A 17,734-nucleotide genomic window follows, 5' to 3' on the forward strand; every position below is an offset into this window, starting at 1 on the left:
CAGACTGACACTTCTATCTTTCAATAACCTGGGTACATTCTACTCCTTGGAGAAGCAGCCTGTTGCTGGACTCCTACCTCATTACAGGCCCGGGATCACTGAGAGTACCCATGGGATGCTGCTCCAGCTGTGCCAGGACTTGCAGAGGCTCTCATCTTATGGATTTTAAACCGGGCCCGCTGACTGCGCGTGCCACTGTCAGGCTAGCGTGTTGGTGAGCTCCACTCCACTCCTATTGGGGTTGGACTTGCTTCCTCTCTCCCTGCCTGGCTGCTGTGGTGGGACTGTTTCTGGGAATGGGGGGGAGGGGACCCCCTGCAGGCGGGCTGCTTGTGCTGCCACATGGCAAGCGTGCCTGTCCTAACGTGCCAGTCTATTGCTCACCGGAGACCAATTGATGATGGGGTGCGGTAAGCCTCCGCCAACCACAACGGCCCAAACTAAAATGGGCCAGTACACTGTTCCCCCGTCTGACAATAGAGAGACCGCAGAGGCCTCTCTGCTCTCAGCCGCCCTCCAGTCTGCGGCAGACTTAAGCACGATCCTCAAGGCAATACAGGATTTGGGGGATTCAGTGGAGAACAAGGTTGATGGCCTCCGGATAGACTTCTCACTGTTGCGACAGGGTTTACGCAAAGTAGCTGATAGAGTGACTGAAGGTAAGACACAGCTTTCCACGACTGAACATGAAGTCACCACACTCAAACATGAAGAGTCCAAGTTAATGGCATCAGTTGTGACCCTAGACGCTAGGCGGAAGATGAAGAAAAACATTAATTGCGTAATAATCTGAGCCTAGTTGGACTTCCCGAGACCTTAGAGAGGTCAACTGCAGCCGAAAGCCTGGTTTCGGTCCTGGGTCACAGCAAACAAGATCTCTAATATGTTTGCCATTGAGAGAGCACATCGGTCCCTCTACCAAAAGCTTCTGGCTGGAGCTCCACCTCGACTGGTGAAAATATGAATGCTTGAATTCTGTGAAAGCGATGCAATCTTACGCGACTCGCAGAACCAGACGGATCTCCGACAACTGAACTCCAGGGTAAATATTTTCCCCAATTACACCAAGGTGGTGCAACTGTGGTGACAATTCTTGGAGGAGGTGAAACAGAAGCTCCATGTCCTCAGCCCCCATTACATGCTTCTGTTCCCAGCGCGCCTAAAGGGCAACTTTCAGTCCTCCACCTACTACTTTGATATCCCTGAACAGGGCTGGGAATGGACCACAGAGAGCTGAGCGCTGTGACTCGCCAAACCAGATAGATCACCGGGACACGGAGACCACAACCCCTCGTCGCTCCTGACATGGAAGTCCAGAAAGAGGCCCTCGAGATCTCAGAGGTCGAGAACTTGTCCACAGGAAATGGGAACATCACCGAGCCTGCCCCCGGAGGTGGGTTCTAACAGCGGTGGAACCAGACCAGACCCTTACGGATACCCCGCAGCTATTTTGCTCCTTGGATGACGTTCCGGCCTCATTGGCATGACTTGTACAAAGTGTCCAAAGAGAGGGTAATTGGTCCTAGGGAAGCATGCCTGATTGAGGCCACTTGAGGTGGTGATGCAAAACGTGGACTGGACCATGTCAGTGTGTGGGGGGGGGGGGGGACTAATGTGTGCTCCACTGCTTTATAGGAAGAAGTATGGGGTGAGGGGATTTGGTGTGATGAACTTAGGTTGGTCCTGTTGGGATTGTTCTTTTGTTCTAACTTTGTTACTTTTCAGGTTTTCATTCAGCATGCCCACCAATGCCTTAATGTAGGTTTTTATGGCTGTGCTTGGGGTTTCCATCAGGGATGATTCAGGCCCCTACAGAGTCCCCGTATGTCCTATCGCCATCACACCGCACAATCACATGATCACGATACTCTATTGGAAATATATAAATCAAGAGATCAGCTGCTCTGTGCTATGTCAAACAATACAGGCCAGATATAGTACTGTTTAAGGAAACCCATTTATCAGGCACCCACTGCCCCTTTCTTGGTCGTTTGGGCTATGATAGGGTCTTTTTTCAGGCTTTGCTAGAGGCTCCAGGGAAGTGGCCCTCCTACTGCACAAATGTCTTCAGTTGACAGTAACCAATATCCATGAGGATCCAAAAGGGAGGTATGTGGGGGGGTTAAGGGCCGTATGGCGGGTAGACAATACAACTTCCTCTAGTGGTACATCGCTCCCAAAGCTACCGCAGCCCACCCTCCAAGCGCTCCGAACCTTATTGGTGGCTTTTCCCCTGGGGACCACCCTAGTGGGAAGAGATTTTTATGCTGTCCTGGACCCGGAACGGAACACCTTGTCTGCCCTCCGCTCTGGCCGGCGGACTCACGCTGCATGTCTATTGGCCTAGGCTGACTCCATGGGCCTATGTGATGCGTAGCGTTCATGACACTCGTCACTGCAGCCATACACACACCGATCCACAGCTCACAACACAGAGACTCGGATTGATTTGCTGTGTGTACCAGCAACATATTTCCTCTCGCTGTGTTCCATCTGAATACTACCTTGTGATATATCTGACCATGTCCCCCTACTAGCTTAATTTGGTGCCCACCTTAAGACTTTACATCCCATCTGGAGATTTAGTGCATGGCATCTGAAGGATTCTGAATGCCCCTCCTTTGTATAGGAAGAGATGCAGGCCTTCTTTCAGGTTCATGAAGGCTCTGTATCATCGACACTGTGGGCATCGAGCAAGCCCTCCATGAAGGTACTGCTCAAGGGCTATGTGAGGCAGCAAGAGTCTCTGCAACAAGAGGGGGGTGACAGACCTTGAAACTCACATCCTTAATTTGGATTGCCACTCCCAACAATCTGACACAGAGGAGACACCGCGTCTCCTGGTGCTGGCACCGGCTGAGGTGCAAAAACCAAAGGAAATGATGGACGGAGTGTTGAACAATGCAAGCACTCACCCCCAGTCAACTGATCTGGGTTTAATCCATCACCGTTCTTTAGCCCACTCTGCCACCCCAGTTCAGACATGGCCATATGCAAATCAGTCTGACCCTGTGCCTCATAGAACAGTCCAGCCCGAACTGCCAAGCCAGGTCTTCCCTGGACCGGAAACAAGCTTCCTAGGACCGGTTTCTGGGAATTCTGAGGTGCAGCAGGTTACCCTTGAGGAGCCAAAGCAGTGCTGGAGGGCCTCGACCCAGAGAGTTTACGAATCTGGAGAAAAATCAAGTACATTTTTGTACTCACTGGCAACTCGCAATATCTCCACCAGAGTGGTGCCTGCCATTAGAGACTCGGATAGCGTTCCTCAGGAAGAGCTGTCGGCAATCGCCCAGGTCTTTGCGGCATATTACCAAGATACAGATTGCTATTCTCTGTGATATTCCGCTTCCCTTTATTCCATCTTCCTTGGCCCATGAATTAGACGAGGCTCTGACTGACGAAGAGGTCGACCAAGCAATATCTGGACTCCAATCGGGGAAGACCTCAGGCTCAGACGGCTACCCCATTGAATACTATAAGAAGTTCAGTACTATTTTAACACACCACTTGCTGAACTTCTATGCTGAGGCAATACAATGGGGATCTCCCCCCCTGACCTAGACTGTGCCACCATTGTTGTTATCCTCCAGGAGGTCTTGCCTCTGAACTGCTTCTCCTCCTACTGTCTGATCTCACTTATTAATGTGGACATTAAGATCTTTGCTAAAGTTCTGGTGAGGCGGCTGACCCGTGCTCTACCACATTACATTCACCCGGATCAATGCTGGTTCATGCCCGGGCAGAAGCACACTTCACTGCATTCATCGAGTGCAGATGGCTCTTTCCCAGGCAGAGGACCTGGATGGAGCCTTGGTAAGGCCTTTGACACGGTCTCCTGGGACTTATAGGAGGCAGACCTACTGCGGGCAGGTTTGGGAATGCCGTTTCGCAGAATGGTCCATCACCTCTAGCACAACCCCGCAGCTCAAGTCGGGGTGAATGGCGTTTTGTCCGCCCCCTTCCAAATCCGTTGGGGCAGGTGCCAGGGCTAGAGGTGGGGGAGTGGGCTTGAAGGCCGTGTGGTGTTATACGCAGATGACATTATACTTTTTCTTGGGGACCCTCCCGCCTTCAGCTCCAGAAGCATGGCGTTTCCTCATAGCTACAGTGAGGCATCTGGCTTTCGCATTAATGTAAGTAAATCAGTATTGGTGGAGGTAAAGGTTGCAGCTGAGGGACATGGCTGGTGTCCAGTTGTCAACCTATGGTGGAACTCGTTTAAATATTTAGGGATATTACCGGACCTGGACTCTTGATTTCCAGCACTTGGCCTCGGCCCTTGATAGGGAACTGCACCACTGGAACAGCCTGACTCTTAACCTCATGGGGCGGCATCGCACTTTAAGATGATGGGTCTCCCCCGCTATTAGCAAATTTCCCGTATTTCATACCCCAAAATCAGCACCTTTATTTGGGCGGGTATGCACCACAGAGTGGCATTCAACTCAGCACGGAAATCACCTTCGATGGGGGTCTAGGGGTGTTGGACATCTATGTTTACTACCAGGTATCACAATTGGCACCCATCAATGATTGGTTCACTGGAAGCTGGGATGACCCTGCCTACTACTTGGAACTCCACTTGATGGGTTTTGAGGGGCTCCTTGGCCAGCTCTATGGAAGCCGACTGCCCCTAAAGGTGCCCTCATGTACACGAGTGGCGGTGTATTGCCGAAAAGTAGCCTTGCGCTGTATTTGGACTGCCATCATGAAAGGGTGGGCTGTGGTGGGTTTGTCTTGTGTACTGTTGTGATTCTGAATGCTCAGCTTTTACTGCTTGTAATGCTGGATGGTGCCGCTATATAAACAAAATAAAGTTGGTTTTTAAAAAAAACAAATCAGTGTGGTACTGAATTATAAGAATTGCCAGGGTGGGGTTGGGGTGAACAACATGTTGCACCGCATAAGGGTGCTGGTGGTTAGTAGAATAGGATCTTTCCCAAGTGTGCATACTAATTATGTCATTTTAACCCGGTTGGGCATAGTACTGCTAGTAATAATTCCAAGGGTGGTTTATGCCCCGGAATACACGATGTTCATGTAGTGTTGATTGTGTATATTGAATACAAACGCAATTTACATACATCTCGTGGGAAGTCCCTTTTTTGAAGCTCTGTGTATTTATTGTGAATTGTGTTCTAATGCTTTACACATGGCCTCTGTGATAAGCCTGACTGCTCAGTGCCCAGCAACCCAAGGGTGAGCGCACGTGATACAGGGAGTCTAATCACCCACCCCTGATGAGAGTGCTAGGTTCTGCCTGGCTAGGGCATTGCCTCGGCCAACCAGAAAGTGAAAGTTCCAGCAAAGGTTGAACAGAAGCTTTATTGTTCTACTTACTAATCAAATTAAAAGGAGTGCTAGAAGTTTGGGAATTTTACTATGAGAAATACTGCACTACAAAAAGAGAAAAGATTTGAGGGTTTTATGGTTACAAGAAAAATACGTGTGTGAGAGTGTTTTCATTTTCACTTTACTTGAATGTTTTCAGAAGACAGTCTTATAAGCGAAGGTGTCTTAAAAATTAAAATAACACTGGTGCTCCCTCGTGCACAAGAAAATATACTCTACATTGTGCCTGTACAGATGAGAGGAGCTACAGTACAAATTTGCTAAAAAGGGGTATTCGTGCCCTACTGCCTAACACAAACACAATTGAGTCTGACCAATGTCAGGAGATGCTTTTGAAAGTTATTTTGTGTGTGTGTGTGTGTGTGCCTGTGTGTGTGTGTGTGTATTAAGGCACTCTTTACAGTCAGAACCAAGGGGGTTAAGAATTGTAAAATCCTATATATTTAGAAATAGACTTACATCCGCAAACCCACAGACAAGAGAGAAACACGAGCTCAACATTAGCTGGGACAGAGTCCTGGCAGTGGTGAGACTTGAGCTACTGCCCTGCTTGGGAAATGCTCTCTTCCCTGCTCCCAGGCTTCTGCTAAACATCTAGAAAGAGTTGTGTCACTAGCATACAGTGGCTCACCCACCAGCAAGGCTATCTGACACTCCACCTTGTAGCGCACACGCTCATCTCGAAACTCCTAGTAAGTAACACACAACTGTTTCAAATGGCGATCTACCATTGGTGAAAGATTTGAAAGATTGACTGTTACCTCAAAAGACAGCTCATCTGCGGCTTGGGCATTGTACCGCTTGATCACATGCGCAGCAGCAATGGCAGGGACATTGATGGAGGACTCCTCGTGGACCAGTAGGTGATTTCCCTTGTTATCAATCTGCAAGAGAGAACACATAACTGTGCGGCATCTGGAGGAACTGCATGTCAATGAGCTCTCACTAACGCTTGCAGGTGGGATCATAAGATGGCATATAATGATGTCACAGATGGCCACTGGCGGCGGGCGGGGCCCACGAACCACGAAAACAAGACACTTTTAAATTACAATAAACCACGCCTAGAAATGCGCATCTGGAAATGCACGGAAAGGTGGACTACTGTTGTTGCAATATCTAAAAAAAGTATGATAACCTCATCTGAACAAGAAGCACAGAGGCTGGAAATATGAATACATCACCCGGTGTTTCCGCATTCGCCCCTGGGTGGTGAACCTCACTAACTGAGCTACAGAGTGTTTTAAATCTAAAAAATATGACGCTCATACATCTTCTGCAGAAGACCTGACATTGAAATAGAATAACAGAAACCAGAGCAGGGTTGGAAACGTGTAGTTTGGACAGTACTATGCAGCACATGCAGCTGTTTTGTAACATTACAGTTTTCATGCATCAACACATTAGACTGCACAACACAAACCTACTCTTTGAAGATTAGGAAAATAGAGTGATTGCTCGGATTCACACACAGAAAACAAAAGCCTGATTAGAACATAGGCCACCAAAATAGTGAGAAGACCCATATCCCGGGTAGAGAGGGCAAAAGTCTGAGACATTTCTCAACATAAGAAGTAATATCTGCAATATTGCAATGTTACAATTTTCCAAGAATTTAGGTACTGCAATAAATATAGGGGAAGTGCATGTCACTAAATATTGTTCAATTTTAATAAATGGGTAGAAGGCAGGTATAGCCCGTGTTCCAATGAATTAAGAAACAGAATGGGCGACAAAACTGCTTGCTAGAAGGATCTTGCTGGCTGTCTTTAACTGAGTTATACCCCTTCCTTTACGTTCTTTATTGAACATCTAGTGACACATTCACTAAACCCCAACGCACCCTGCCAGGCTAATGCGCCACTGCAGATTTTGACAGGTATAAGAATTCAGAGGCCGTGATGGAGCAGGGTTTTTACTTTAAACCCAATTACCTGTTTCATTTTCGTATGTCATTATTAAAAGTACTACTGATTAATTTGTAATTACTAAAAGATTTGTCAAGTCTTGTCTAACCAACCTTATTAACAGAAGAATTACACGTGGGAATGCTATTGCATGGCTAAAATAATAAGTGAACTAAGTTGGTGAGCAAATTGACAGAATAAATGTTGCTTATGTGATGTTATTGTGTTTTGCGCTTATAATTAATATGCATTAATGACTTTTGATGTCGCAAATGGCTAGATAAATACATACACATAAGGGTATTAGCAGGGGAATAACACTGTATAATCATTTCCATGCAGTAATTATGTTTTTGTGTTTTCCTTGCTTAAGTTGACCATTGTGGCCTGCTATAAAATGGCTACCACCCGCAGCCTGCATTCGAGTAGATGGAAAATTTGAAAGGAGGCTTTGCAGTGACTGCGACCTTGTCCTCCCATTGAACTGAAAAGCCATGAATATGACGACAAATCTGGGAGAAATGCCAGATGCCCCTGAACATGAAGAATTGTTACAAATCCAAAATCCAACCTGATGAACTTATAATGGTCCCATGGATGAGATACATTTTATCCTAAAGAGACATCCGTAGAAGTAACGAATTAGTTATGGACTTCTAATTTCTATTCATAATTTGAGACTATCAATACGTGAGAAAATTCATCGTTGTATCCCAATGTACCAAGACGACATAATTTCCGCCATTCGACTGTTTTGAAAGATATGTTTGTAACATTTGGAATGTAAATTTGGTATAAATATTAGTAGACTAGAGAGGTTTAGTGCCACTTCTTCCCGAACCAATGATCAGAGGTCCCGATGCTGACGGAAAGGACGGTGACTCTACATGACGGCTAGAAAACTTTAACTATTTGCTGAGGACCGGTTCTGACTTAGAAAACGACTTTTAGCCAGAATAGGTAAATATGGGAAACATGATTTTGCATTTAAATTGGCTTTTCTTACAATTTTAGATAAACAATATTCTGTTTGAATTACTGTGTCGGGTGGTTATTTCATTGTCATGTTTATTGAATATTTAGAGTGATAAGTTGTTTCACCAAATCTATAGCAACTAGTTGATGCCATTGACCTCAGAGTACATGCAGATTCGTTAGGTACAGAAAAGGTGTTTCCCCTTATACATGGCACGGATAGAGTGGTAGGGTGAATGTTGGTGTTATGGGCCCCACCAGCGTGTGATGTGTGTGTGCGCGTGTGACTGCGAAATCACTCCGTCCGCGGAAGTAGAGGGGATTCGGAAGCTCCGATCTGCACCAGTTTCTTGGTAGCAGAATGATGGTTAACTATTGTCTTGATCTGGTGAATTTGCGTGTATATAAGCTTATTGATTATTGATTGATATCGATATTTGTACTAACACTGTATGTTGAAGTCGTATTGAGTTTTATGTAGTGTGTACGGCTTCTGGGACGTAGGAAGTCGGTGACAGTTCCGTAGTAGGGCAGAGGGAAGCGCTGCTCTCGGAAGAGGCGGGATTGTTGGCCCTGTATGAAGACAGGGGAAAACGTGTGACAATTGAAGTTGCGCGTCGCATTGTCTGGGTTCGATGAGGTAGCATCGCCGTGTGTTGCCATTAGAAACGTATTTTCTGTGTGAGAAAAGTGTATATGATAGCGAAGGTTATCTGTGAAGTTCTGGTCTTAGGTATCAGGGGTCCTTATAGCATTCCGATAACGCTTATCACTAGAAAGGTAATAGGTATTCTCTGGGCTCGTTAGAAGGATAGAGCAGAGGTAAGCGCTGCTTTGTTAACGTGCGATATAATTCTGTAGTAGGACAGACTGTTCGCTGTTCTCGGGAAAGACAGAATTCTGTGTGAATGTACTACATTTTCTGGGGTGAAAGTGTGTGAATGAGAAGGCATTCTGGTTAATTGTGAAACTCTTAGGAGCATTCCGGAGAAAACAGTTAATTGGTGCTTGTTAGAAGGGTAGAGTAGAGGGATGTGCTACTTTATCAACGGAAGTAACGATTCCGTAGTAGGGCAGAGGTAAGCGCTGCTCTCGGGAAAGGCAGAATACTCGTGGGAAAGGTCTTTTGCTGTTCTGTGGCTAGCGAAGCAGACAATGGAGATGTTTGTATGTTGTAACTAACAGACTCGTAGAAGTTGAAACAAAGTCTACCAAGTAGTTTTGTAAAGGATGGGTAGACGAGAGAGACAGGAGACAGGAGCAGAAGCTGCTGCAGCGACTGCTGACGTCAGGAAGACCGCGCTGTGATTGGACAGTGGGTTAGAACGGTGAAAGCACGGTGATTGGTGTGCTAGTGTACGCCGCGCAAGGATTGGGAGACATACAGGGTGACGTAGACGCTCCAGGATTGGTGCGTTGGTGTGAGTCGTGCTGAGATTCGTGGACTGAGTCAGTGACGTAGACGCTCCAGGATTGGTGCGTTAGTGTGAGTCGCGCTGCAATTGGACAGGAGATTGTACAGTTGTAGAAAAGACAAGAGGGTTGCGGAAAATAAGAAAATGTATTACCACGCTGAGGAAAAGAAAAAGAAATCCTTGTTTAGTAAGGTTAAGAACTGGTTTGACAAGGATAAGGATATTGTGACTAGGCAAGGACAGTTACTTCCTCCGATAAGAACACCCGCATCCTTCATGGTTGCGAAATATGGGTATCATACCTGTATTTGGTTAGACAACTGAGTAAAGTATACCAAAGAGGATGGAGTTTTAGCTTTCCCAGAACATGGCTCATTTAATCTGGCCATACTGAGAAACCTACGGGAGAGGATGATGAGTCTAGAGCACAGATTTCCAAACTTTTCATGTTGGTGACACACTTTTTCGACATGCATTATTTTGCGACACGGTAACGCAGTGTAGCGAGCGAGCTGGAACCAACTAAAAGGGGTTCAGGGGGTCCTTCCCCTGAGAAAAATTTGAAAAAAAAGAGGGCAAATGGTGCATTTTCAAACAAATTTGAGAAAGCAATTTTTAAACGGTTGTTTCCCAAATCTATCAAACAGAATAGTTCTTTGTTTCAGGATTGGAAGTGCAAACGCACATTTTCCAAGTCTGTGAAGGGCCATATATAATTTTACATTTCAGTGTTGAAGGTTAAAATGACACATGTTCAACTTCCAGTATTGCCTGGTAAAATGGTCCATTTTCAAATTTGAATAATTGTTCTAGGGTTGAGTACAAATAAAATATGTGCGCAAAGGTACATACATTGCATAAACCTTGCCAGAGAGCAAAGGTGTATTACTGCTTCTGCTCTTCCGGCTGTTGGGCTAGTGCTAGTTCTTATTACTGTTATGGTCTGTTTGGGATGTAACAAATCCATTTGTCTAAAAATGTAAAGAAATTAATGATTTCAGGTTGGGTATAGGAAGAGAAGAAGTTAGATTTTCCGTGTTGAAATAAGTTGCTTTATTAGTGTTAAACGTTGACAGTTAACATTATTACCTCAAATATTTCATCTGTAACGCAACTGGTGCTGCTCTAAATCTGTATGATACCTTTGGGTCGAGTTTGCGCTATATAAAACTACAACAACAAAAAAGGTTCTTTTATGTTTAGTTTAAAGTGAGATGGTCTTGGTCAGGGGTGATTTTCCGATTTTGTGTGGATTCGTGTATTTCTGGGATCATGGCTTCCTTTGTTCAGACCCAGATTCTTCGTCCTCCGCCCAAGGTGAGGGCCATGTTCCTACTGTTGCTAACAGGAAGTAGGAGTGTTGGACTTCCGTTCACGCTGGGTGAATTGTGAAGGACCTAGGAAAACTCCTGCCAGTGTTGGGAGTCTTCCTTCCCATCTTAGGCTCCAGCTCAGCAGCCCATCCCGTTTTAATTGGAGACAGCCTCGTTAAGCCCATCTGTTCCCTTCAGCCCCGTTGTCCCTGGGATGCCAAGAGACCCGCTCTAATTAGAAAACAAATTGTGCTGCTTGTGCGGCCGGGGCAGGGGGTGAGTTGCAGCCAGGTGCTCAAAAGGCAAGCACAGACGCGTTGTGATGGCACAAGCTCTCTGAAGGCAGCGGCACTCTCAATGGCGGACCCGGCTTGAGTATGCACTCGAGGACGGAATAAACGGAGGCTGGACTGGAGCACAGCGCCAGGATCTCTCACTGTTGCAGTTCAATGTTGGTAAGTAAGTGTTAGTGAAAGTCTAACTGCAGTCAGTCAACTTTACTGGGCAGAGAGTAGTTTAAACGACAGAGCGCCAGCCACAGGGCAAGCAAGCACTATTAGTGCCGGTCAGGGGTCAACTTTTAACCGTATACTTTTTATCGAAAGAAGCTGCGTCCTTTGGAAATAATGTCTTCACACCCGTGCCTGTCTCTCGCTTAAGTTTCTTCTCTCACAGCTTTTCTGTTTTCCCATTTCTTTACCCCCCCCCACCCCCCATGCCTGCCTCTGTCCCACTTGTTTTCCCGTCTTCTCCTGTCCCGGCCAAAATGAAAACGATTCTCACTCCCTTTTGTCTCCGAGACTCGCCCCCCCAAATCACGCCCTAACCTTCAGCTCTCCATCCGAATCGTACCCCACCATACCATTGCATATAATAATGCTCATCGCGTGACTTGTAGATTTACAAATATTGCCGAAGCTAATCGGATTATTTCACAATGCCGCTCTTGCTGGTCACTTGTTGATGCACCTTGCATTTTCTAAATGTTCAGAGTAAAATTAAATAAATTAAGTGGTGACATTGATGGTTGCGGGAGCACCCGGGCTGCCTCTCCTGTCAAAACTGCGCCGTACTGAGTGCATGGAACGGGGAGCAGAGGCGGCTCTGTGAACTGATAGTGCATTTGACGCGCACGTCAAAGGGAACGCTCTTCCTCCTCCGCGTACCGCACTGCATCACTGACATGCAGTCCTGTTCAAAAAGCTAATTTTACCGCATCTGGTCGACGTCGCGCGACACACCAGCACATGGCAGGCGACACAGTACCGTGTCGCGACACATAGTTTGGAAAGCTCTGGTCTAGAGCCTCGGCCTAGGCCAACGCAGTTTGAGGCATTGACTGAATGGGAAGATGAAATGCATGAGCGAGAAAAGCAGAGGAGTGGGGGAAATTACAGGTATATGTTCGGGCGAAAGTATGATCGCGAAACTCATCATGACCGGATGAGAAGATGGCGAGATGCCAGTATGACTGAGGGATTATATCCTGTAAGAACTGCAGAGGAGACAGAAGGGAAAAAGTGTACAGAAAAAGAACATAATGTAGAAACAAGGACGTATGGGGCGAATGAGTCTGATGATGATGTCTTAGATGACATGTTCTACAAAAGACCACCCCCGTATAGACGAGAACCAGAGGTAGGAACATCAGTTACCCCAATGAGAGACACCCTGCGGATTATAAAGACAGAAGTCATGACCCCTGAGTTGAAAAGCAGTAATTCTCTTGTAGAGAGAGAGAGAGAGAGAGAGAGAGAGAGAGAGAGAGAGAGAGAGAGAGAGAGAGAGAGAGAGAGAGAGAGAGAGAGAGAAGGGAGAATGAAATTGAGGATGAAAAGACCAGAGAACTAGCAAGAACCACATTTGAATTGATAGAGAAAATCAGAGAACTGACCAAAAATCTTGAAGCAGTTACGGTGCCTGTAACAATAGGTCCGGTTATGCCTGTGTTCGAAAAGAAGAGGATTGGTGAAGGTGGTTTGACAGTTCCATATGTAGGCAACAGATTGATTGTTCCTCCAGAGCAGACAGAAATGAGAACGGGAGAAAATCAGTGGAGATCAGGAGAAAATCAGTGGAGACATACCATATGTGGAGGAGAGTTGAATGTGCAGACTAACTCAGGTTTGAATTCCGGTTGTGTGGAAGGGAACAGAATGATTGGAGGATCGATTTTAGAACCACAAAGAGTGACAGAACCAGTGGGTGCAGAAAAATCCAAGGGGATAACTGCTGAAGATTTGAATGATTGGCTGAAAGCTTTGCAGAGGAAAGAAAAGGAATCCCAGGGAATTGATGTAGCTAGACTACGTATGGAAATGGAGGAGCTGATTGTAGGAACAATCCCTACAGAAACGCTGAAAAATTATCAGGAGGGGGAAATACTATTTCTGTGTAAAAGTATCACATGGAGAGCAAAGAACATACATGACAGGTTGAAAGGAAGAGCCAGTGAAATGGGAATCGACATGGACAAGGTAAAAGCTTTACAAAAGCCTTACCGAGTGGATTTTACAGATAAGGACATTGAGAATCTGAATAATGCAGGCCGGACAGGGCAGATTAAGGAGATGATTGCTTTGCTGAGAAAATGGGGAGATGTGGAGAGATGGAAAGATAGATGGTATAGAAAACGAGAGGATGCAGCAGACAGAACTTACTCAACATTCCCTATGAAAGAAAAGGAGAAAGCAGTGACAGCTTATCCCATGAGGGAGATTCCAGGAGGAGGGTACGTACATGTCCCATGGACCAGACAAGCTATTTTGTCATTTACAAATGATTTCCCTCGACTAAGAGAGAAGCCCGTCGAGTGGTATAGACAGGTTGACAGATTTGTGAAGTTGTCAAAAGTGCTGTGGATCGACCTGAATAGTCTGTTTGATATAATTGTACCAGCAGACTTGTGGGCAGAATCTAAGATAGTCATAGACTGGCCCACTAAAGAATACCCGAGAGATCCAAAGACAGGAGCTCCAGACCCGGAGGTCATGAAAAAATATGAGCAGGTTATGGCTTTCCTGAAAAATAAGGTACCCCCCAAGGAAACAGACTGGGTTAAAATAGATCGAACACATCAAGAAGTGAAGGAATCAGTCCATGCTTACTATGAAAGACTAATACTGGCTTTCAAACCGTTCAGTGGAGATGAACATCTGGGTGACAAGGATGTGAGCCATTTTGTATATAGATTTGTGTATGGCTTGCGACCTGAAATCAGTGAAATGATAAGGCAGCATACCGTAGACTGGCAGAGCAAAAAGATTGATGAGATCCTGAGACATGCAAAATACTTCAGTGATGAGATTGAGGCAAAGCAAAGGAAACTGAAGGAAAAGGCAATGTGGGCACAGGTGAAAGTTGCAGAAAGACAGGAAGCTCAGTTGGTTGAACAAGCAAATAACCCAGGAAATAAACCCAGATTTGGCCCAGGAAAAGGGAAAGGCAATATTGAGGAAGCAAAGAAAAAGTTTCCCTGCCACAACTGTGGAAAATTAGGGCACTGGAAATCCGAGTGTAAGAATCCACCATCTACTAATGATGACAATCCATCATTGAATTCACAGGTGCAGAGTGAGGGGTGTGGTCAGCATCAGCAACAGCAGAAGGCTGTTAAGCAGCAGAATCAGGTGCCAAAACCACCCTTGCCACAAAGAAGAGGATCCCAGAAGTACAGCCAGGATTCGGGGTTCTACGATGAAGAACAGGTAAACAAGCCAAAACGCGCAAGCGCTGTGTCACAATATTGGCTAAGAAATGAGGGAAGTGATTCTGAGGGAGACTTCTGACGGTGCCGAAGAGAGGAGGAAGAGTGCGTACTTGGCGCAACTCTAGAAATAGACCAGGCAGGACCTTTTGTAGATGGAAAAATCAATGGTGAAAGTGTTACTTTTCTAGTTGACACAGGAGCTACGAGATCAACTGTCAGGTCAGCTGATATAAAGAATCTTCCTCACTCGGATGAAGCAATCCAAGTAGTTGGTGTGTCCAACACACAGATCAAAACTCATCTTACTGAACCAGTAAGGGTTAGAATAGGGAAATTCTCAGACATGCATCGATTCGTGGTGTGTGACACTAGTCCTGTGAACTTGCTAGGCAGGGATCTGCTGTGCAAGATGAATTGCACTATTTTCTGTACCCCAGATGGAATAACCTTTGAGACACCAGATGAGGATGCCCTATACAGAATGACCCTGGATAACAGGGAAAGTGAGGCTATGGGAACATATGCTGTGTTTAGTCCGGATGCATTACCCCCAGAATTAAAACAGACAGTAAAAGCAGCAGTTTGGGATTTTACTGGAGAAGATGTGGGCCTGATGAGAAATGTAGATCCAGTAAAAAATGGAGTGGTTTACCCAAACATCCCACAATACAGACTGACACCTGAAATAATTGAAGGAATAACACCCATAATTGAGAAAATGATCCAGCAAGGGGTGTTAAGTGAAATATTGAGCAGCCCATGTAATTCACCAATAATGGGACTGAAGAAACCCAATGGAAAGTTCAGAATAGTACAGGATTTGAGAAAAATTAACAAGATTGTTGTGCCATGCTGTCCCATTGTGCCAAATCCATCAGTGATTTTGTATCAGATTCCCCATGATGCAGAATGGTACACAGTAATTGATTTGTGCCATGCTTTCTTTTCAATCCCGTTGCATCACGACAGCCAGCCGATTTTTGCATTTAGATTTGGAGAGAGAATTTTGGCATGGTGCCGAATTCCACAGGGGTATAAAGAGAGCCCTTCGATTTTTAATCAATTGCTGAAGAAATCTCTGGAGAGTTTAACAATGCCTGAAAATTCGGTTTTGGTCCAATACATTGATGACCTGCTTGTGGCATCAAAAACACGTGAAGCCTGTGAAGTAGACACCATTGCTTTACTGAATCACTTGGCAGATGGAGGATTAAAAGTCTCTCCAGCCAAATTGCAATTCTGCAAAAGAGAAGTCCAGTATCTGGGACATAATATTGAGAAAGGCCTGAGGAAAGTGACTATTGACAGGATTAAAATCATCAGAGGGATGAGAGCCCCAATGACACAAGGAGAAGTAAGAATGTTCCTGGGAATGGTTGGTTATTGTCGTCAGTGGATAAGTAACTTTTCCTTGATTGCCAAGCCACTGATTAAATTGACAAAAAGTGAGGTGAAAGACCCATTGGAATTAAACCCAGAAGAAATGGCAGCATTTAAAGAGTTAAAGAACAGGCTATGTGAAGCTCCTGCCCTAGGAATGCCAGATTACGAAAAAGAATTTGAGCTGTACTGTAGTGAGAGAAATGGATGTGCACTTTCAGTGTTAATCCAGAAACATGGACGTCTGAGGAGGCCAATTGCATACTTCTCATCAACACTTGACCCAGTAGCTGTGGGTTTACCAGGTTGCCTGAAAGCAGTAGCTGCTACATGCAGAAGTCTGGAACAAAGTGAGGGAATTATAATGGGATATCCTGTACGGGTATTCGTACCTCATGATGTGGCAATCCTTTTAACAAGGAGCCGGACACAGTTCATGTCTCATAGTCGGCTGACTAAATATGAGAAAGTCATTCTTGGTGCAACAAATGTGAGCCTTGAGAGATGTGTGAATGTGAATCCAGCAACACTGTTGCCTGATGCTGAAAGGGTGGGAGTGAGAGATGAAGTTGATCATGATTGCCTGGATGTGCTTGATTACTGTACAAAACCAAGACCAGACATAAGAGATCTGCCACTACCTGAGAGTGATCATGTGTTTGTGGATGGATCTTGTTTGAGAACGGATGAAGGAACACTGAGTGCCGCATATGCTGTGTGTACAGTTTCAGGAGTTGTGGAAGCATCACCTTTGAAAGGAGTTAAATCCGCTCAGGTGGCAGAATTGGTGGCACTAACAAAGGCTTGCAAGATTGGAAGAAATGTGAGAGTGACTGTAATGACTAAATATGGCTTCGGAGTTGTCCATGATTTTGGCCAGTTATGGCTACAAAGAGGTTTCCTGACCTCAAGTGGAACTCCTATAAAGAATGCTGAAGTGGTTGGAAAATTGCTTGAGGCGATACAGCTGCCTAAAGAACTAGCAGTTGTAAAATGTGCTGCTCATGGTCAAGGTGATGATTTCGTCACCCTTGGGAACAAATTTGCCAATGACATAGCACAGTATTGTGCAAGGAATATTCATTCCATTAACCGGAGTAAAGAAAGAGAAATGTCTTCTTGTTCCTTGATGTTTACTAATGTGGTGGGAACATGGGAGGAAGTGAAGCAGTTGCAGGATGAGGCAGGAGATGAGGAAATGAAAGATTGGGTGAAAGCAGGTTGTGCACCAAGGGAAAAAGACCACGTGTGGGTCTATAGGGATGGAAGACCAGTCATGCCCAATAGCATGTTGTCAACAATGGCACGGATGTATCATGGCCAGGGACACCTGGGAAGGGATGCTATGATAAGGGACTTTAAGCAGACCTGGTACAATGCAGAATTCAGGCTGATAGCAGAGAGTCTCTGTCAGAGATGCCTGATATGTCAGCAATTCAATCCTGGAAAGAGAACAGTGGTGAGCCTAGGTACAATAGGCAGGGAGGGAGGACCCTTCACAAGAATGCAGATAGATTTCATCGAAATGCCCCTAGTCAACAGATTGAGATATGTCCTGGTGGTAGTCTGTTTGTTCTCCAGGTGGGTGGAGGCATTTCCAACAAGAAGAAATGATGGGATAACAGTGGCCAAGCTACTGTTAAGAGAATTCATCCCAAGGTATTGGTTCCCAGTGACCATTGA

General features: G+C 45.5%; 1 protein-coding gene across 1 annotated transcript in view; it reads right to left on the minus strand.

Moving 5' to 3' along the window:
• The window catches only part of ARHGAP32 (Rho GTPase activating protein 32), a 1,461,643-nt gene that overhangs the window by 570,110 nt on the left and 873,799 nt on the right, over window positions 1-17,734 (minus strand). The window contains exon 8 of the mRNA XM_085647194.1: window positions 6,114-6,236. Coding sequence (XP_085503320.1) covers window positions 6,114-6,236 — 123 coding nt within the window. The remainder of the gene's footprint in view (window positions 1-6,113; window positions 6,237-17,734) is intronic.

The sequence above is a fragment of the Triturus cristatus genome, chromosome 3_2 (assembly GCF_964204655.1).
Source record: "Triturus cristatus chromosome 3_2, aTriCri1.1, whole genome shotgun sequence".
Classification (NCBI taxonomy): domain Eukaryota; kingdom Metazoa; phylum Chordata; class Amphibia; order Caudata; family Salamandridae; genus Triturus; species Triturus cristatus.